This window comes from Heptranchias perlo, chromosome 28 (assembly GCF_035084215.1).
Source record: "Heptranchias perlo isolate sHepPer1 chromosome 28, sHepPer1.hap1, whole genome shotgun sequence".
NCBI classification, from domain to species: domain Eukaryota; kingdom Metazoa; phylum Chordata; class Chondrichthyes; order Hexanchiformes; family Hexanchidae; genus Heptranchias; species Heptranchias perlo.
The window spans coordinates 26,275,032-26,297,877 of record NC_090352.1 but is presented as its reverse complement, the minus strand read 5'-3'; the positions used below and the strand labels follow the sequence as shown (position 1 = coordinate 26,297,877).

The 22,846-nt window shown below is 37.6% G+C and overlaps 1 protein-coding gene across 6 annotated transcripts in view; it reads left to right on the top strand.

The window, feature by feature from the left end:
• myo18ab (myosin XVIIIA b) overlaps positions 1–22,846 on the top strand; it is a 204,240-nt gene that overhangs the window by 80,240 nt on the left and 101,154 nt on the right. For 5 of the 6 annotated variants that reach the window (XM_068008247.1, XM_068008246.1, XM_068008243.1 and 2 more), the window contains 6 exons: positions 12,137–12,224; positions 14,631–14,743; positions 15,612–15,788; positions 18,092–18,302; positions 21,056–21,198; positions 22,196–22,296. In XM_068008247.1, the coding sequence (XP_067864348.1) occupies positions 12,137–12,224; positions 14,631–14,743; positions 15,612–15,788; positions 18,092–18,302; positions 21,056–21,198; positions 22,196–22,296 (833 nt within the window). Of the gene's footprint in view, positions 1–8,249; positions 8,319–12,136; positions 12,225–14,630; positions 14,744–15,611; positions 15,789–18,091; positions 18,303–21,055; positions 21,199–22,195; positions 22,297–22,846 lie in introns of all 6 variants that reach the window. The other variant, XM_068008244.1, reaches the window with a different exon arrangement.

Genomic DNA, 22,846 nt, shown 5'->3' with positions numbered 1-22,846 from the left:
AGAGGCGAGTGCTGCCACTGAACCACGGCATTGAAGTCTCATTGAGAACAGTGAACTCTCCCTAGACTTCACTTTTACTTTGTAATTTTAAGTTTTAATACCTTTTTAAACTGATGAAAGGCTGATCCTGTAAATTATTGGAACATTTTAAAAATGTGGTCTGCAGTGGAATTTATTGTCCCAAAACTTAAATCTTCCTGTAGCCACTTAAGTATATGCCATAGATCAGAGAGAAAATCTAGAGTCTATGACATCATCAATAATGGATATTGACTCTTCTCCCTTTGGGTGTAATTAAATGATATTATGATCAAGCTGAAATGCAAGTAACACAGAAATAAAAAGCAACTGCTTTAAATTTAATTCATCAGTATTTTAATTTTAAAATCTGAAATGAGTTATTTTAATTACTAACTGAACTGATTATTTTAAGAATGTTATTTCACTTATAAAATTGAGGTCACAGGCATTTATTTGCATGAGCTGGATGATGTATATAACCTTCAATTAGGTTATCAAAATGAATGTACATTCATTTTTATGAAACTTAAAAAGAATTCACCAAAGGGCATTTTTACCTGAAATGCCAACATAATTGTGGGCCAATAAAAGATGAAGAAAATGAAGTATAAATGATTATTTCTACAATGCTTTGGTTGCACAGTGAAAAGGTAACCTGTTGTGGTTGACCTGAGACCAATTTCATCCTATATATGTTGTGCTGTGAATCCTGAAGTGTAATCTCTCTCTCTCTCTCTCTTCCCCCATACCCCAAACCTTCAATGGCAGCCTGCAACAAAATGCTTGTGTTGGTTATCTAATTGGGTGCTTTTTAAGTTTCTTTCTAGTCATGTCCTTATAGAATCATAGAATGGTTACAGCACAAAAGGAGGCCATTCAGTCCATCGAGCCTGTGTGGGCTCTTTGTAAGAGCAATCCAGTTAGTCCCATTCCCCCGCTCTTTCCCTGTAGCCGTGCAAAATCTTTTCCCTTCATGTATTTATCCAATTCCTTTTTGAAAGCCACAATTGAATCTGCTTCCACCACCTTTTCAGGCAGCGCATTCCAGATCATAACTACTTGCTGTGTAAAAAAAAAAGGTTTTTCCTCACGTCACCATTGATCCTTTTGCCAATCACCTTAAATCTGTGTCCTCTGGTTCTCGACCTTTCTGCCAACGGGAACAGTTTCTCTTTATTTACTTTATCGAAACCCTTCATGATTTTGAACATTTCTTTCAAATCTCCTCTTAACCTTCTCTGATCTAAGGTGAACAACCTCAGCTTCTCCAGTCTGTCCATGTAACTAAAGTCCCTCATCCCTGGAACCATTCTAGTAAACCTTTTCTGCACCCTCTCTAAGGCCTTCACATCTTTCCTAAAGTGTGGTGCCCAGAATTAGACACAATACTCCAGTTGTGACCGAACCAGTGTTTGAAAAGGGTTCATCGTGACTTCCTTGCTTTTGTACTCTATGCCTCTGTTTATAAAGCCCAGGATCCTGTATGCTTTTTTAACTGCTTTCTCAATCTGTCCTGTCTCCTTCAAAGATTTGTGCACATATACCCCAGGTCTCTCTGTTCCTGCACCCCCTTATGGTTTAATGCTACCACTGGTGGGTTTCTAGTCCATGTGACTAGATTTTTAAGTTCATTGGGCTGCAATTGTGAAGTCTTTGGACCAGTACCATATGACTCTCCTGGAATCACTCTGGGGAAATTCAGTTAAAAATGTGCTTTGGCAAGGTATTCTAGTATTCATAAACTAAAAAGTAAAACATTTTTTCCCTGCTTTCTGAGCAATGCACTGCATTTCTCGGTCTAGATACCAAAGGCTCAACCAGATGAGCTACTTGAACAAAATCCCTGTATAATTTTCAGCACTGATATTTGGTACAAATTATATAAATAATTTATAATTATTTTGTACCTTTTGTACAATTACGTACCTTTTGATTATGTATTTTAATTATTTTATGTAAAAATGTACATGTTTCCTGCTGTTTAGCATGATAATTTTATGTACCTGCTCAATGAGGTGAAGAGGGTACAACATGTATAGTGAAAGAAGTGATTAATAATGAGTACAGCAAGCACAACTAGACATTGATACTGGCCTGTTGGACCGAGAGAAGTAAACTTACCAACCTCGATCACAATCTCCAGCAAACCAGTAAAAACATTCTGAAACTACTGAATTCACTACCATTTGCAGAAAGCATTTTTTTGCAAACCTTTTTTACAGTTCACTGTGTAAGCGCTGCATGTATTTTAGGTTTAATGGTCATGTTAGCTAGTGGCCCCCCAGCTTTAATTTCAAGCCCAGTCTAAATAGATAAGAACTGGGAATCAGAAAATTGATTATGTTGTTGGTCATGTGATCTTTAGGCCCAATGGATACCACATCAAATGACTCCCACAGATGAAGCTCAGATGAGGCTGGAGAGAATCTTCAATACTTCAGTTCAGTTTAAAAAAAAATCATGCTTTGAGTGTTGCTTGTGTTGGGCTGTTGGCATGTTCCTACCTTAAAACAGAATCCTGTCTAAACTTTGTTTGTATATGCCAGACATTTCATCTTTAACCCCTTTCTTTCAAGTCAATTAATTGTAATATTCAGTCTGTGATGTGCTACAGCTAGATGTACAATCTAATTTTATATAGTATTTCAAGAACAAAACTCATTTAATTTATGCAAGTGTTTAATATAATAATTGATAGCAAGTTTAAGCGATTGGTTCCATGAGTACAAACTTATCCATGTAAACCTATCTGCTTGGGCTTTAATTCAGGGAAAAAAAGACCATTTGACCCATCCAGGATTATTCCTGTGGTACCTGATGGATGATGTAATTAAATCTCATTATTCTTGTCTTTCACTTTTCTATAATTGCTGTTTTGAATCCATACCACAGCTAAGTTGAACCTAATGTCCAAAGAGAAATCCATTTTCAAATTTGTCATATTGTAGACCAACCTACATGACTTCAATAGTCAAGGGTTCATGTAGTAGATTGACAATACTATTATCCCAAATATAATTAATTGTTTTTCTCTGGGTGGTGGGAGGGAGGGGTGGAGGGATGGTATCATCACTTGGGAAAGTTCAGTATATTAGTTCTTAGAATCATACAGCACAGGAGGCCATTCAGCCCATTGTACCTGTGACAGCTCTTCAAAAGAGCTATCCAATTAGTCCAACTCCCCTGCTCTTTCCCCATAGCCCTGCAATATTTTCCTTTTCAAGTACGTATCCGATTCCCTTTTGAAAGTTACTATTGAATCTGTTTCTACCACCTTGTCATCTCCCCTCTGGTTCTTTTGCCAATTATCTTAAATTTGTGTCCTCTGGTTACTGACCCTCCTGCCATTAGAAACAGTTTCTCCTTATTTACTCTATCAAAACCCTTCAGAGTTTACTATCATTTCTAGAAAGTATTTGTTAAAAATATTAGGGCATTTTCTTTTAGATTTTGACCTGATATGGCATAGGTAATGACCATCTCCAACAAGAGAGAGTCTAACCACCTCCCCTTAACATTCAATGGCATTACCATCACCGAATCCCCCACCATCAACATCTTGGGGGTCACCATTGACCAGAAACTTAACTGGACCAGCCACATAAATACTGTGGCTACAAGAGCAGGTCAGAGGCTGGGTATTCTGCGACGAGTGACTCACCTCCTGACTCCTCAAAGCCTTTCCACCATCTACAAGGCACAGGTCAGAAGTGTGATGGAATACTCTCCACTTGCCTGCATGAGTGCAGCTCCAACAACACTCAAGAAGCTCGACACCATCCAGGACAAAGCAGCCCGCTTGATTGGCACCCCATCAACCACCCTAAACATTCACTCCCTTCACCACCGGCGCACTGTGGCTGCAGTGTGTACCATCCACAGGATGCAGTGCAGCAACTCCCAAATCCGCAACCTGTACCACCTAGAAAGACAAGGACAGCAGGCACATGGGAACAACACCACCTGCACGTTCCCCTCCAAGTCACACACCATCCCGACTTGGAAATATATCTCCGTTCCTTCATCGTCGCTGGGTCAAAATCCTGGAATTCCTTACCTAACAGCACTGTGGAAGAACCTTCACCACACTGACTGCAGCGGTTCAAGAAGGTGGCTCACCACCACTTTCTCGAGGGCAATTAGGAATGGGCAATAAATGCTAGCCTTGCCAGCGACGCCCACGTCCCATGAACGAATTTTTTAAAAAATCTGGCAACACTAAATTTGCATATTTTGAGTTTTATATTTGCATTTACTATAGGAATGTAAAGTATGCTTTTATATCTTTGGTCACATTTTTCATTGGAGCTGTGAAAGGTTTGCAATATTATCTTTCGTTAACATTTGTTATCTGTTTTAAAACTTTGGCATCATTGTTACTTGCTTATACGAAGATAAATAAAATGCAAATTGTGGAGACTCTTCTGTGACATTCAGGGTTTTAGGTACTGTAAAGGCCTAAGAATGAACAGAATAAAGTAACCAAATTGCTCATAATATGTACAAACTCTTTTGAGCGTTCTGTAGTATTAATTCACTAAAATGAACTTCATCTCATTGTTTGATTTTTTTTCTAAAATGAGAAATTTTATTCCATAAATTTCTGCATTTTTAATGCAAATATATTTAAAAATCTTAAGATTTCTGCAGTTTGTTGCACTAAACATAATCCACATTTTGTAAATTTGCAAAGTACAATCAGTGCTCAAGGAGTTACATCACAGATTGCAAATTTGAATGTAGTTCTTTGAAAATTTCAAGTTTTAAAAAGTTGTAAGAGTAAAGTTTTTTTGCACACTTCACTTTATATTTGCTTTAGTTTTGTGCTGTAAGTGGAGGCTTAAACTGTAGTTTATACATATGACAAGTTTGTCAAGAATTCTGCCCACTGGCTTCTCAGAGAGAAGCTAAGTGTATCAACCCCTATCTAGCACATACTAAACACCTCACAATTTGTTTTAAGAAATCTAGCACTCTTAAAGTTTTTAATTTCTATCACTTCAGTTGGAGTAAATGCATTATTAAGACTTGGTTCTCAAAATGTGGCAACATCATCAGGTATCATGTAAAACAAAATTAAGCATAGTCACCTTTCTCATCCATTGATGGTAGCCCTGCATGATGTAGCATTCATGAAAATCCTGTCTGAGATATCTTAGTTCAGTACTAAGTATTAAGATCTTGCCACCACGGAATTAGCATTCCCATTGGTTTTTAAACATTTTTTTTAGAGGCACATAATTTGATTTAGCCTTTATGGCTAAACAACTTCCTCTACAGCCTTCGAAAAACCTGTTTTCATCATGTATTGTACTTTGCTGAAATCTGCAAAATTCTGATGCTGAATGTTATAATTATAGTGAGAAACTACAGAATATGTAGTACTAATCTCTATTGATGGCAAACTGAACAAAATGGAAAATTTTAATCTTGTGATTTTGGATGCTCTGTCTAAAGACTACAGTAGTCCCTAAGCAGCTGTGTTATAATGGTCATTACGTTGTGCTTTTTGGCTGTATTTGTATGTGTGCAGTTATTTGCTTAATGACTTCATCTTTCTCTCTTCATTCTCATGTTTACATCTGGATCTTGTTTCTTTCACATTGCATTGCTGTCACAGCTGGAACCTGTGGTCCCATCTACCCAGAGCCTTGTTCCCTCTCAAGATTTCTCCGCTCGCTCCAACGATCTCGCACAGGCAGGTGTCTGGGCTGGTGTCTGTGCCCGTGTGTCATGCTGGACTGTAAGGCTGCCTTCATGTCTATCCTATGGTGCATTTTCCCCACATCTCTGCTACAGCTCTTTGTTTGCCTTGCTTGTGTTTTTCCTGCTAATGTGTTTCTCCAGTGGTTTACTGTTGAAGTGCACAAAACCCCCATCTAAAATCAGTAATCTGGTTTAAATTAATTAAAGATTGGGAAAGAAATTTGATTTGCAAAATCTGAGGATTTATTTGAAGATAATACTCCCAATCTTCATGTTCTATATTTTCGTGTTAAGTTTAGAATGTCTGATCAGTTGCATTTTGGGATGCTAATTGTTTTCACCCTTTTTCATCTTAGAAGCTTTAATGATATTTATAATCTACAGTAATATATTAAATGTACTGTAACAAGATGTTTAAAACTCCAATAGTATCTTAACAATTTCAGTTAAGCCACTGTTGAGCTTACTGAAGATCTGATCAGAAGGCCCAAGGGCTTGCAAAGAGTGACGTGTTTGTTGTGCAAAAAGAGGGCTGCATTTTACATACTAAAATCATCTGCACCAATGTTTTGAGGCTAATTCAGTTTTGAAGAATGCCTGAACTGAAACATGAGCCCTTCCTTTTCTTCTCCATCCAATGGCATTTCTTGTTTGTTTGAACTGGGATTTAAAAAGGGGGAAAAATTAGAAAATTTCATGTTTTGGTGTCCAAAAATATTGCTGTTAGAAATTAAGCAACATAGACGCTTGCATTAACAGGCCAGATTTTCTGTTTATATTTTTGTTTCAGATTAAGCTAATTACTGCAGCATGTCATTTTAATGTTAAAAAAAGACACTGGGTACAAAACACACTACTTTATTCAAAGAAAATCATAATTCCACATTTGCTAACTGGTGAATTAGTTGATTATATGCTGTATGCTCGCTTATAAGACTAGAACTTCACTGGGGGTGGGGTTGAAAATGGAGCGTAGGTAATTATTGCAGTGAATGATAATGTATATCTTATTTGTGGGAGAGCACACTTGTTTCTCCTATCTGGTCTGGACTCTTCAGGGCCATTTGTCTTTCTATGGTTCCTGATCTCTATCTTGCATCTCCCACTTCCCTATCTGTGGGTTGTGGTGGCAATGCATGGAAAAGCCAGCAAGCATTCAAATCAAATTTCAAATTCTGGGGAAAGGACAGGGATTGTCTTATTTGTGAGTTGCCTTGTATGCGAGTATATGTACTGTACCTTTTTGAACATTTACAGTTCCCGTCAAATCTGGAGTGTAGCTGCTTTTCTATTGAACCAAGACCTAGGCTAGTGATGCTGGGTTTTGCACAGTCGACTGCAACTCAAAAAAAAACTTGCCAGGATTTGCTAAGGCTTGCATCTGGGAGGACCCATTTTTAATGAATCCTGGATAATTTATTTTTGGATTTAACTGATTGCTGGAGATCCAAGTGGCAGGAGCTGGCACCACTAGTATGAGTCTCATGCAATATGAAACCAGCGTATAAATTCTACTTTTATTTTTCAGTTAGGGAATTCACTTTGATGTAAAATTATAGTAATTGAAGAATTATGCTCATAAAATGAACATTATGCTTAAACATTAGATTTTAATTTTTTTTTTAATTTGTTCTCGGAATGTGAGCGCTGGCAAAGCCGCATTTATTGCCCATCCCTGATATGATGGTAGGGGACTGCTACTGTCTTCAACTGCTGCAGGCTTGTAGCGATTGCTTGTAAAACTGAATGGCTTGGTGGATCACTTTAGAGGGCATTAACAGTCAGCCAGGTAGAATTGACTAGTCATGTGTAAACTATATGGGGTAGGATGATAGATTCCTTTCTCTGAAGGGCATTAGTGAACCAATAGGATTTATACATGCTGTAACCAAAAATAATTAGCTACTAATATCAGATATGCAATCTCCCAACCATTAAACAGAAACATTCAGCAGTGCAATCAAAACATTAGACTTGTATAATTGCTAGATTCCTTTTCACATATGATGTTGCTTATGGTGGGGGAGGGGGAATGTTCAATCATTGCTGAGAGTCCAGATTGAAAATGCTTTAAAATATTCTTTTAACTTCTTAAAAATACCACCCTTAATTGTTTTTGCTCACACTTCAATTTTGAGTTTAGTTTTGCAGTAGCAGATGAAATTATAGCATTTGAACATTTTAAGGCTAAAATTTTTTCCCCTCAATTTTCTCCCTTTTATTGTGTCTTCCCATCCCCTACTAAAGACGCTGAGGTATGGTTCCACAGGATGGTCTTCCAGTGTGTCATTTAAGTATCCATTCTTCATGCGAGTCCGGGTATATGTGACAATGTTTTATTTCAAGATATGAAAATGCCATGGTACCTAAAATGCAAAATGGAATTGTATATGTCCGTAAGTTAGAAACTAACATCTTGAATAGAGCACTATGAATAGTGCAGGTGAAAGACACAAAATAATGTTCTTTATATCTTGGTTTGTTTTTCTTTGCTGCGCTTGGCTTATGCTGCTGCTAACCAGAATCAGGTGGAAGAAGTACCAGCAGCTGTGCTACAGTCTTCCTCAGCATCTGCTTCTACTCAGCCCCAGGTTGGCATTTAAATCTCAACACTGCTTTTGAGAAGTTGGTGTTTGTGAAGTACTTGCATGTTGTCTGACAATAAACCTGCCCTCCTTTTTTATTGTCTTAAATATTTATGCTTGTAGAAATAATTAGATGCAAACATTGTTTGGTGCTTTGTAATCCATCCCTATTTGGAAATATCTTGTGTTGCCAGTAGAGAATTGATTTGGTAATGTTTTGAACTTTTGCAATAGCGTTGGCGTTTACACTTTGACAGCATTTTAATAGAATTCCACTAAAATCATTCTTTTTATTTTAATGAGTCAATATTATATATTTTACAAAATTCTAACTTGATTAAAGATGATACTGATTAAAATTGCAGTGCTTTATTTTCCTTTCAGTGCCTTTTACTTTAAATCTATTAATTTGGCTTCTTGTTGTATTAGATACAAACAATAAGTAATGTGTAAAGAATTACAAGATAGCAACTGGTCATGAAAACATAGAAACATAGAAAATAGGAGGAAGAGTAGGTCATTCGGCCCTTCGAGCCTGCTCCGCCATTTAAAATGATCGTGGCTTGAGTAATTTACAAATGTTGTTTTAAACATAGGATGCAAGTTATTGCCGTCACCGTACTCTATATTGTATCTATTTTTACATAATGTTTATTCATTCATTGTCAGTGTATTAACAGTTTTGAATTTGTTACTTAGATGTATGTACATTTGTTGATAGTGTCAGAAAGATGTGTATAAATAATTGATTTATTTTTTGATTTGAAGAACATCACACTAAGTATTGTAGTCCATAACCTTTTTCAGCAGATTACCTGGAAGCAAAAATTCAAATAGCAGTTTATTAAGGGATTATTTTTCAGAAAAATCATTTATAATAAGGGTTGTGAACAAACCAAAATAGTATAATTTTATTTTTGCAAAGGATTAGTTGTGAGCGTGACATTAAATATTTCAGATATAATTTTCAGCTGGTGAAGCCTAAGAAAAGAATATTGCAGTTATATTAATTATATAAGTTTCCAGATGCAGGGATGGATTACTTTAACTTAATCAGTTTTAATCCAAACCAATGTAATATTTAAAGATTGGCACTTTGGGTTCTTATGTCATTTTAATGCCAACACTATTGATAAAAGATTTTAAGTGCATCTGATACGATTTCAAATTAGTGTAGTTTTAAATCTTTGCTTTAATTTTCCTTTTGTGATCTATGTATTGTGCTGTTAAAGGCTTACTAATTGATTTAATCTCCAATGTTGATGAAGTTTGTCAAAGCCAGTACGCAGTATATTTCATCAGTGTGCCACGCAAACCTAAATCTGGAGGCAGCTGATATGTGGCTTTATAATGTGCATTTGAGTAACCATAACATGGTTTACAATTAGCCCATTTCTCAGCCTTGAGGTTAATAGTAGACCATTTCTGGTTTTGTTCATATAAAATGGGTGAGTAGGGCCTAATAGACTGTTTATGTGGGTTTTCAAAGCATTTTGCCATTCTACTTGCACTAAGCTAAGTCTACTTTATAATAGTTGACAGATCACATTCTCATATAGAACACAAATTCTTAGATTAAATGTTTCCAAACAAAGGCTTATAAAAGGACATTCTGCATGGTTAACCTCCTTGCAGTGGGAAACGTTTGGCTGAGGTGAATGATCAAGCCACGAGGCCAGAGGCTTTGTATTGAGCTAACCTTGAGAGGGCTACTTAGACAACACCTGCAGTGCAATTGCTTGGATTGTCTTTGGCTGATAAATCCAGTATTCAATTTTCCAGATTTGTTCTGACTTGGTGTTTTCTCATGACTGAGAGTCCTCTTTCTGTGAACAACTGGGTCAGACTTCTGCAATACTTGGTGATGTGAATGGGGAAGAAGACTGTCCCAACCAACTCTGTGCTCTCTTGGGGATCAGATTGTGTATTATTTCATTGTAATTGGTGATCAAATTCAACTTGGCCCAAAGATTTTCCATCTGCAAGATTGATAACAAAGGTTGTCCCTTTTATTAAGTTCAAAACCAAACAGATGGAACTTATAAATGGACATGGAAACAATTCAAGCGCTATTGACAAAATCCTTCACTGTTTTTAACACCTGTTCAATAATTTATTCTACAGTTTCAATTGCAGCAGTATTCCTCTTTTCTCTAATCAACCTAATCACGCCTATACTGCGTGAACCATGACTATAGCTTGTCCAAACATTCAGCACATCTTTGAACTTTAGTGCTGTGGTGCTATTTGATACATATTCCATTCAACCACTTAGAAATTTCAACACATAATTGAGCTGTACAGCTGAATTATAACATCATGGCAAAGCAATAATAAACATTTTATTCAACCCATTCAAGAGTGTCTTTAATTTCTGCATCAGGTAATTGACATTTCAGCTTCCTTGATAAAATAGTGCCCAAATGTATTTGCAACTCAAATGTTAGTGATGTGTTGCATTGAACTGTTATTCTCTTAGGTTCAACCTATAAAACAAGGTGATATGGACAAAAGCCAGGACAAATACATGAAATCTGGAGTTCTATTGTCTAGTTTACATATAAAAAAAATATTTATGTATAAAAGATCAGCCTGCTGAGAAAAAACAGATGTTCTGGCCAAAAACAAGATAGGTGATAACCCAATAGATAATTGCCTTTGAAAGTGTCTAATACAAAGGTTTGTGTTCCATAAGAGAATATGACAAGTTTTGCCAAATAGACTTACATTTATTGGTGTTTCTGGTCAATTGCTTTATACCTCTTCTAGAGCAAAAATGTTAGGAGCCCTGAAAGATTCCTTTTTTGAGATACAGGAAGAGAGACTCTCATGGTTGCTGACCCTTTATGATGTCACTGGTGTTAAGATTTCATGAAAGGTACTGTGTCCTAGTGATTCTCCTAGTTGACAACTGTGATTGCTGTAGTAGGTGGACAATACTTCACTTCAACTGTGAGGGTGAATCTACAAGCTTTGCGCCTTTGGGATTGCAGTATCAGGACAAGTGACTTGAAAAGTAGGGAGAGTAATTTATTTTAATGCAAACTGGTACAGAGCAGGAATTTTGAAAATATTTTGATCTGCAAGTGCTGCATATACCTGCATATAAGACTAGAAATTTAGGGGGATCATGTTGTTCATGAATCATTGTGGTGGATGGTACCAAAGCTTTAGTGCGGGGGGCACTGTCACCTGCTCCTGGTCTGGTATTTTTCTTCTGCACCCCCCCCCCACCCAAAACTCTTTGTCTTCCATTCCCCTCTCAGCCTACCAATTTCTCTTTGTTTCACTGTCACTCAACCACAATCAGCGCACAAAGGAATGTCATGCTCTGGAGAGCCCTGGTGACTAATTCGAGGGATGGAAGGAGGTCATGCATGGGCCATAGTCTTTTTTTCTGATTTTTTTTTTGGGCTGGAAAGTAGTGTTCGTGGATTGCTTTATATGCAAGTATATACAGTATACATTTCTTGAGGACCAGAAGACATCAGTTTATAATTCAGTCCAACTTTAGTTTTCATTTTTGTTTTTCCAGTAAAAACCTACTTATTTTACCAGTTACTGTAATCTAGGGTAAAATGTTAATACTGCAATAATTTTTATATATATATTCAGGTAGTTACATACCATGTGGTTAGTAGGCCTTTGAACTGTAAATGTGCAGTATCTGTTTCTGATGTGTAAATCCTCGTGTGTAGCTGTGATGCCAATTTTTTTAACTTTGTGTGGTCTTGCAATTTTGTAATGGGTAACCGAGGCGTATCCTTGCCGTCCTCTCTCTTTCAAGTAATTTGACAATCCCTTTTCCACTTCTCCAATTACAGTCGAAGACCGAGGAGCAGATTGCTGCAGAGCAAGCCTGGTACGAGGCAGACAAGGTGTGGCTGGTCCACAAAGATGGCTTTTCATTAGGTAATCCTAAATGGCAATTTTTATTAATTATTGCTTCTGCAGTAAATTTTCATGATTTATGTAACAGTGCTTTATTTTATATATTGTACAACATATTATGCTCTAAACTAAGTCTTGAATTGACGTACTGCTATGATAAATTAGGTTCTAATTTTTAATGTTTTTGAGACTCCATTACAAAACATTCTTGAGTTTCAGTAGGAAAGTGATCCTTACTCAGGAATATTCATTTAAATATTTTGTGAAAAGTATAGCTTCATATTTGTGGAATTACTAGTCGATCTCAGTGATGTTGCAGACAGCGAGTTAAGACCAAGGACAGTATTCATGTAAGCAGGGTTAGAAAATGGGTGCATAATTGGACCAAGATGGGGAAAGGGGTGAGAGAGGAGGGAGGAGGAAGAGGAGGATAGCAGAGTTGATGGGACTGGAAGAGGGGGGAAAGGAGGGGCACAGAATGCATGCTGTTCAGTAAACTTTGGCTCTGTCTGGGAAGTGGTCTTGGTGTGGGAGGAGGGGTGGTTTGTCAGTGAGAATTCAGTCTAGTGGGAGTGGGGATTCAGGCACTGGAAGGCAGCCAGCCGAGGAGGAGGATGGGGATAATGTGATGAGGAAGGGGCATTCAGGTCACTGGGTAACGGGGCATCAAGGCATGGGGAAATCCAGCCAGTAGAGCAGTGTGTGCTGAGAAATGGGAATTCAGATCAGCAAGGGAGGAGGGTGCAATGCCTAGTCAGCAGGGGAGGGAGGGTGCCAAGGCAAAGAAAAGCCAGCTAGCAGAGTTTGGGGGGTGCTTTGGAAGGGGCAATCAGTGGAGTGGGGGGGGGGGGTTGAGGTATGGGTAGGCCAGTCTGCCGGGAAAGGGGTGCCGAGGAAGGGGAATTCAGTTCATTGGAGGAGGAGGCGAAGGTATGGGAAAGGCAACTAGTGGGGATGGAGGAGTGGTGAGAAAGCTGAAATCAGATCAGCAGGGCCGAGGCACAGGAAAGCTCTGCAATGGGTTGGTATGGCTGCTGAGGAATGAGAATTCAGGCTCGCAGGGAAAGGGCTGACGAAGAACAGGATTTCAGGTCTGCAGGAAGCATGGGAAAGTCAGCCAGCAGGGGAGGGGCTGCTGAGGAAGGGGAGTTCAGGTCAGCAGGGCAGGGGGCTGGATTGAGGCATGCAAAAGCCAGTCACTGGGGGAGGGAGGCGTTGCTGAGAATGGGAAATTCAGCCAGCAGGGGTGGAACATGGGATGCATTGAATAGGAATCATTGCCAGTTGCTATGTGGTTATTGTACTTATGCAGTATGGGAACAGGGAGGATTGCATGGTTCTCCTGAGGCTACTGTAAACAAAACTCTTAAAGGGTCACTGTCTGAGATTTTCAACATTTGACAATGGACCTATCCTAGCATGGAGGTGAATAGCATAGATGCATTTAAGGGGAAGTTAGAGAAGTACATGAGGGAGAAAGGAATACAAGGATATATTGATAGGGTGAGATGAAGTAAATTGAGTGGGAAGGGGTTTGTGTGTAGGATAAACACTGCCATAGACCGGCTGGACTGAAAGGCCTGTTTCTGTGCTGTAAATTCTATGTAGGGCATGTGGAAGATATAACTTCAAAAAAAATTACAGGATTGATAATTTAACTTTCTCTAGTTAACATATGACATATCTGAACCATATTCATTTCAAAAAAACAAAAATCTTCTCACCAAATCTACCTTCCTTTAGTTTTCATTGTTCTCTTTTTTTCTCATTCACTCGTCTTTTGTCTTTCGACTTTCTCTTCGTCTTTTTCTTTTTCTACTGTCCCCATCCCCAGTTTTTATTTTCTCTGCCATGCACGATCCCTGGGTCAAATGAGTAACCAAAGAACACACCATATTTGAGTCTGCCTTTCTTCTGGGAAAATGCCAAATGGTACAACCATGATCTGGAAACTGAGGCTGCAAACCTGTGATACCTATCGCTACATATTAATTCATCAAACAGTTTTAGCTGGTTTCTTCATTTGCTACTCTACTAATATCTAATTTGCACAACAGTAATCCTAATGAAGTAGATGGGCCACAGTTGCTATTATTGCTTGCTAAATACCTCAGCTGTTTTTGTTACCTTCAATTCTCAAAATTCTTGGATTTAGTGATAGAGAGTAGAAATGAGTATTATTTATAAATTAATATAAACTTCAGATTTGCTAGACTTCTACAACTCTAATCTCAAACTGAAATTTATGTTAAGCTTCAAAGAAATTAAAATTTTAGTTAAATTTTAATATCTCAATGTATGCAAGTGGAATGGCAGAAATTACAATTGTTCAGTTGAATTAGTAAATAGAAATGATATGTAGAATGATGTTTTTGTACTTTGCATGCAGTGTGCTTAATATTCTGAAGTAATCCATTGTTGTTGCAGCTGCTTATTTAAAGACTGATGCTGGAGCCTCCAACCTTCCAGAAGGTAAAGTGAAAATTAAACTGGATCATGACACAACCATACTGGATGCAGATGAAGATGATGTGGAAAAGGCAAGTATATTTCCCTAATTGACTTCAAGAATTTTTAAATTTTCACTTAATGATATTCTGAAATTAACTTCAACACCCTTGTGTTTCATTTTTAAAAAAAAATCAAAATAATAACAACATACTGGTACAGGGTTATTTGTGACATTTTCTTGCTTCCCTTTGTAGGTAATTTTTTAAGTCTACTGAATATACAGTAATCCTCAATCTATATATCTATAAACGAATTGCAATTAAGTTCTGAATAAAACCATGATTTTCAAACTGGGATCTACAAACCCTTGGAGGTCCACGAGGTCACATTGTTAAATCTGAGTTTTTAATGAGTGTACCTGTAAATCAATATTTTAAGTACAATGTTTCTGATGCCAATACTAATGAGACAATTTTTGCAGTAATAGTATTGTCTGTCTACAAGAACCTTACCAATCCACTGAGTGGTTTTAGCTGAGTTAAGCAGTAGTACTCCTGTGCACTCTTGGGGGTCCCCAAGCCTGGGCTCTGCCAACCTGCACCTAAGCTGTCTGGTCTTATTTAAGTGCGATGTGTCCTAGCAGGCAAATAGCTATATGTGTAGATTTCGCAATAACCTACTTTGGAGACTTTTAAGTGTGGCAATGAATCTCCATGCATGAGGCACTCGCTTTGCTTTTCACTTCCTTCCTTTGAGGAAGGGAAAAGCTCTGATCTTTACTCTGTGATTCCTCAGGGACATAGTCAAGACTGAAACTTGCTATGTGGCTAGTTTACCACTGAAAATCCTCTTTTGCGTACTCTCTAGGCACAGCTCCACTGCTATGCTTTTATTTTAAAAAAAATCAAAATAAAGGCATGTTTTCTTTGCCTAAGTACTTCTCGTTACATTTAACAGGCGAATCCACCAACTTATGACCGAGTGGAAGATCTTGCATCCTTGTTGTATCTTAATGAATCCAGTGTTCTGCACACATTACGCCAACGTTATGGAGGTAACCTAATCCACACATATGCAGGGACAAATATGGTAGTGGTGAATCCCCTCAGCTCTCCTTCAATGTACTCTGAGAAGGTATGTCTTTAGAATATTCCTGTTGGATGTTCTTTAATTAATTGTGGACTATTGAATTGCTGTATCACTTATTGCAGAGGCACCATCAATTAATTTCAGTGATTCTGGCTCAGGTACAAAATAGTATTCATACTTAATATGGGCTAAATAGTGTCCAAATGCTACATGAAAATTATAAGTTCAAAGTTGATTATTGCTTGCAAAAATTTCAACTTACCGAATTAAGCAATTTAAATAAAATGACACAAGATTTTTTTTGCTGGAAAAAATCTAATCAACAATTAAGCAACTTTGAATTAAGTGTACTATACTGTATTTGCATAAAAGTTCAGGCATCTCTTGAACATTAGGTAAGCCATCTAATTGTTCATTGGGAAATGATTAATTTTTTTAAGTAAAAACCCTTCTACATGAAAATATATACTTACATTGTTAATGTTTCACAGATCTAAACCATCTGACAATTTATTCAAATTGTTTTTAATCTCTCAGCCTTTAGGAACTTCAGCATTCCCAATGCTTAGTATTGTGGACATCACTTCACCAGCCCTATGTTTAAAAGAAATACACAAGCCACAAAAACTCCATATTACCTTATAAACTGAGTAAAAATAGTGACATTCTCTATAAGCTGTAGATTACCAGCAGGGAAACTAGTCTTCCTGTGCAGACCATTTTTATGTCATGCTTCAGTGATACCAAAATAAACGGTAATAAAATTACTCAAATTTCAATAACAAACCTAAACTTTATTTTAGTTTTTAACTTTTCTAACTGTATTCATCCTTTTCTAATGCTGTTTCCCTACTGTAAGTTTCAAATATTAAACTTGCCTTCATTCTGTATTTTTCCTTCTAATGTTCACATTAGAGGTGGCAACAATTTTATTAATTGTTTTCATCATCTGAAAAACAGCTTTGAAGACTGGTTTTCTTTGTGGTCTGACATTTTGAATGACTTAGAAACCATATTTATAAAGGAGAATTAATTCTTAAATAGATCCCAAATTTTTTTTAAAAATTGTGTAAACCCAACCAAAAGGTGTACAAAAAATTGACTGGTTTTACACAAATTTAGGAGGTGCGTCACTTTCCAGTGCAGCTAAACAATAACTTTCCAGTGAGACTTGCTGTTTGGAAACTGTATCCATCTTGTGTGTCTATATATGTTGAGGTAAATTTTATCAGCATTTAATTGTATTAGTAAGTTGCTTAACAGTTGGTGATTTGATTCTTCATTTAGCTGCCCTATATTAACTGCTGTTGAAATATCACAGATCAGATCTTTGCTTTGGCAGTAAACTATACTTGCATTGCTCTAGTTACCAATATAAATGAGTTTACAAATTACTGTTAGATTAATTTTATAGAGAGATGGCCAAGAAAATATTTGTGTGCCTTCCAACAGTATCTCGGCAGTTCCTCAAATAAAAAATGTAAACTTAGATGTGCAGGTTATTTATGAATCCCCAAAGGTTGTCTACATATTGATGCACTTGCAACCATGGAATTCTTCTGTACTTATGTTGAGATTACTACAGCTCCTGAAACTGATGAGAATGCTGGCATTGAATGGAGCACTGAATAAAAACAAGATTGACTTGTAAAGAGGGCAATATATTATGCAAACTCATTTTCTGTTCGGGATGATCTAAAATTGTTGGCACTGTTAAGTTGGATACCATAGTTCGCTCCATATTATTTTAGAAAGCATCCAATGGCAACACACAAGCTTGATTTAGGAATAATAAATTGTACAAATATGTTTGTAATTTTTATTTAAAGGCGAAGGAAAGACGTGGTTACAATTTCTATGTTAAGTATTTCTCTCTCCATCCTCACCCCAAGATCTGTCCGGAGAGGAATGAATGTAGGACTAATATGTATGGTGCCGAATAGAAAGTACTGGTGAATTTGTTGCTTAATCGAGACTAGTAGACCTCTCATTTTGGGTTACTCATTTACTCCAAGATATGTGTTACCAAGAGAGCACACGCGTTCTGTTGTGTCTTTATTAACTTCAATGGAGCCCAGGACTTCAGACTGGCTGGAGAGCTACCTGACCCTCCTCTGGAAAGTGTGGCCTAAGCTGAAATCATTACAATTAGACTTTTTGTGTTTAAGAAACTGGCAGCTACAGGATCATAAACAAATTATCTTGAAATTTTATTTCATTTTGAATAGCTCTATGTGAAATTCTATCCATGTAAATGCAGCGAATACGTACATGTTTCTCTTGCTATGAGCATTTTTGCAATTTGCTTAGTAATCTGTACAAAAGCTGATTGTGTGTTCATGTTTCAGGTTATGCACATGTTTAAGGGGTGTCGTAGGGAAGATACTTCTCCACATGTGTATGCTATTGCACAAGCTGCCTACCGAAATTTGCTGACTACCAGGCAGGACCAATCCATTGTTCTTTTGGGCAGAAGTGGCAGTGGGAAAACTACAAACAGTCAACACCTTGTTCAGTATCTGGTCACAATTGCTGGGAGCACAGGAAAAATCGTCACTGGTAGGGGGAGAAACTAATCTGAAAATGTTTGATCTTTATTATGCCTAAAACTTGGCATTGCTTAATATCATAACATGGTAATGTAAAATCTCCCACGCCTTATTTCTGGTTATATGAAGCCCCATGTAACCAAAATTATTGATTCATGTCATACAGCATTTCACACTAGTGAAATATGAAAGATCCACGAGTCACTATTGTTGCAAATAACTTGTAACCAGAACTAAGTTAAAACTGACTATCATACAGGTCATTGTGAATTTTACTCCTAATTATCAATTCCATTTATTACATGGTATTAATGCAACACGAATGTTTGTCGTCACATGGATCTGTTTTGTCACCTTTTTTGAACATACAAAAAAGGAATGGAAAAACCAGTTGGTCCACTGAGCCTTTTAGTTGCAATATGGCACCTGCCTTATTTGACAGACCTGCATGTGCAGTGAGTGTGGTTTAGCTGCAAGCTTTCAAAAGGGAGCTGGACGAGGCCCTGAGTGCAGCCAACATGGCTGCTGCAGAAGATAAGTAGATATAGGAATGTGTCTCCAGCCACCGTGGTCTCCTGGAACTTGTTTGATTATCTTCAAGAGTAAGGGAGGAATTGCTTAGTTTTTTCCCAAATTGGCCTAACGGGTTTTTCTCTGGTTTTTCGCCTCTCCCAGGAGATTGTGTAGCTAGTGGGTGGGTGAGGACGGATGGGAGTAATGGTATATAAAGGTTAAACCATGATATTACAGTATAGGCTCAGTGGACCGACTGGTTTTTCCCAACCTTTTTTGTATGTTCAAAAAAGGTGACAAAACAGATCCATGTGACTACAAACATTAGTCTTGCATTAATACCATGTAAAAAATGGAATTGATAATTAGGAGTAAAATTCACAATTACCTGTATGGTAACCTATAAACAGCAGTCAGTATAAATTTAGGAGGAGGATCTGGCTATCTGACCAACTTCCTTGACTTCTTTTCCCCCCAGACCCCTCACGTGCACTCTGGAAAGCCCTTTGGCATGATGTTCTTTGAATTCCAAAAAGGATACTAGTTGAGCTTAAAGTGATGGAGGTTCAGAATAAAACTTGAGAATGAATAAGAAATTGGCTGAAGGGTGGGAAACAGCAGGTACTTGTTCGGAGCAGTGACTGGGTGGAGGCCAGTTCTGAGTGGGATGTTGCAGGGATTCGTGTTCGGACCCCTATGTTTCTAATTTGCGTTAATGAATTGGCATGAGAAACTGAATGCAAACTGGTCAAATTTACAGATGATGCCAAACTAGAAAGGGCAAGTGAACTTAAGGAGTATATTTAATGTTCAACGTGTTCAATCACCGTGCAGCAGTAGTCAACAAAGCATAATAGAATGCTGGACTAGACAGCTAAATCAGCGGAGTACAAGTCAGAAGAGGTTATATTCAAACTGTATAGTGCTTTGATCAGACGACACCTTGAATATTGTGTGCAGATGTGGTCATCAAGACAAAAGGGAGACATTTAAGCTATGAGAAAAGCAATTAGACTAATTCCTAGCAATTAGACTGATCCCTAGCATTAGAGTACTGAATTTTGAGGAAAAACTGGAGAAACTTGGGCTTTTCAGCATTGAAAGGAGTTAACTGATATTCTAAGTATCGGCCTTGGTTCACTCATAGCATTCTTGTCTCTGAGTCAGAAGTTCATGCGTTTAAGCTTCACTCCAGATACTCGAGCATATAATCTAGGCTGACGCTTCAATGCATTTAGAGGTCCCATCTTTCAGATAAGACATTGAACCAGTTTCCATCTGCCCGTAAAAGATCCCATGACGGTATTCGAAGAAAAGCAGGGGATTTCTCCCTGTCGTATGTCCAACATTTATCCCACAACTAAATTCATTTATCAGATTATCTGATTATTTACCTTTTTACTGTTGTGGGCTGTACTGTCTGCAAATTGGCTGCAGTGTTTGCCTACATTACAGTGAATCTCTTTGGGATGTCATGGAAGATCCCATAAAATGCAAGTTCTTTCTTCCTTAAGATACTAAATGAGATAGAAAAGGTAGATTTAAAACTCTACTTCAAAGTAAACAGAGTGTATGTGCAAAGGGACACAGGTTCACATTAGTAAAAAGTAAAATTAAGACTGATGACAGGAAGTTGTTCATACAAAAAGTGGTCAATGTGTGCAGTGGACTTCTGGGTAGCACAGAGGATGCAAAAACCTTAGAATTATTTAAGAAAAAGTAGATGTTTGGGGAATTGGAGAAGTAGGGCCTTTGTGCATGGATGAACTAAGCTAAGACAAATCGCTTTCCTCATCTGTGCATCTAATGTGATCACTTCCATGAATTATTTACCTTTGCATGAAAACTTAGAATTTTGGATCTTCAGTCAGACCACCACTGGTCTAGTGGTACAAAGGCAGCCTGTTTGTATCCTTTATCAGCTCCATACACTCATGTGGAACTTTGCGCTTGAGAGGCCTGCAGGCTAATGCCAGTTGGGTAAAACTATGTACTCAATCAGTACTAATTTTTCTAGCATGCATGAAAACCTTGTTCATAAGTTGCACAATACAGGCAGTGCTTGGTGTGAAAGGAGACTAGAAATATTGACTTTCTTTGGATCAGGAAATTATTCACTGAACATAAGCTATATCCTGCCAGGTAGCAAATGTACACACATAATTTTGTTAAGTGTTGTATTGAAAGTATTCCTTTTTTTTTAAACTTCCGCTGATCAGTGTCTTTCTGTTATATTTTTCTAACGTATAGTGGAGAAATGGCAGGCTGTGTACTCCGTTTTGGAAGCCTTTGGCAATAGCACCACGAGTATGAACAGCAATGCCACACGCTTTTCACAGATTGTCTCACTTGACTTTGATCAGGCTGGTCAGGTGGCTTCAGCTTCTATACAGGTAAGACATATATTTCTGCCCTATGGTTACCATGTGGAAAAATATCAGAACCTTGTAAATATTGGTCAGTCCAAGATTTTAATAGGTACCACATTTCTTCAGTTGCAAAGTTCTCCAGAAGAAATCGTGGCAGCTGTGAAGCTGAGTTTTTAAGAGAACGATGTGTAAGGAAATTATTCTTTTCTCGCATCCTTCATCTGCCATAAACTCCAATGGGTCCAAAGTGCAACCATCCACATCCTATCCTGCATTAAATCATGCTTGTCTATCACTCCTCTCCTCACTGACCAACAATTGGCTCCCAGTCCTCTTTGCATTAAATTTAAAATCCCTCCACGATGCCACCACACTTAATCTCTACAACCTCCTCCAATCTGTTTTCTCTCATGCACCCTTTGGTCATCCAATTCTGATTTTTTTTTTTTTTAGGCATTCACCCCAACATTAATGACAAACCCTCAGCTACTTCAGCCCTACTGCCTGGAACTTCATCTCTAGATCCTTAAATCTCTCTTCTTCCCTTTTTTTTGGACCAATCTTTTGGTCACCACTCTTAATCTCTCCATCTGTGGCAAGGTGCCATTCCCTTACTTATTCCTTTTTTTTTCTTTCCACCCCCCTTTACAAAGCACCGTTGACTGTTTTCTGCAATAGAAGCATTAAATAATTGCAAGTTTTGCTGCCTTAAAGCATAATAATGCCCTTTTGAATTCAGAATGAAGAGAAGCATGCTTGATGTACACAGTTGGGTACATTTTGCAAGGCTCCATTGTTGGCACGGAGCTTCACTAGATCCCAGTGTGGATTGGAGAATCATGCCTGTGGTATTATAGTCCTACCTCCAACCTGTGCTTGTGTTTAACGAGGCTTTCAGATTTGTCTCAATGTATCCTAGAAAGATGGATACGGTCTGTAAATGGTATTGGATTGATTCAAGAAACTTGTTTATAATATTTATAAAGTGCAGATACTTTAGTATTTTTCCCTTTTTTTATAGACAATGCTTCTGGAGAAACTCAGGGTGTCGAAGCGTCCAGGGAGTGAAGGGACATTCAATGTGTTCTACTACCTGATGGCTGGTGCTGACAATAGTCTCAGGTACAGTAATGCTTTTAAAGCTTGTTGCATCAATTTTGTGGTCGCAGCTGTTTGGGGATGATTATGTTCACATTTTTTCTACTAACTTTTTTTGTATTTGTTCCTAACAAAATGAGTGACATTTATAGGCAAGCAATAACTTTGGCCTCAACTGTGGCTTTGGATACAGCATTGTTTAAAATGTCAAAACTTTAGTATAAGAAACATATAGACTTCGGGGGAAAGATAGTTTCATTACAACCCTGTTCAGAAATAAGTAAAATAATTTTGCCAGTTGTTTTCCTACAACTTAAAGCAATTTTGAATATTTTGGCCTACCAAAGGTGTTTTTTTTATTTCCCGCTGTCCTTGAGCAAAGTAAATTGCTGGAAAGGACCTAATTTTTAATCCTTAACTGAAAGAATGGGCTTTGGTTCAGCATTTTAAAATTGACTTGACTCTTCAGGAATTCAATTTGATTGAAAGTTGTTGACCAGCTTGAAGGTGTTATATAATGGGTTCAATTTCTGCAGCTGGGATGATCTATTAGTATATTTTTAATATTGGTAAC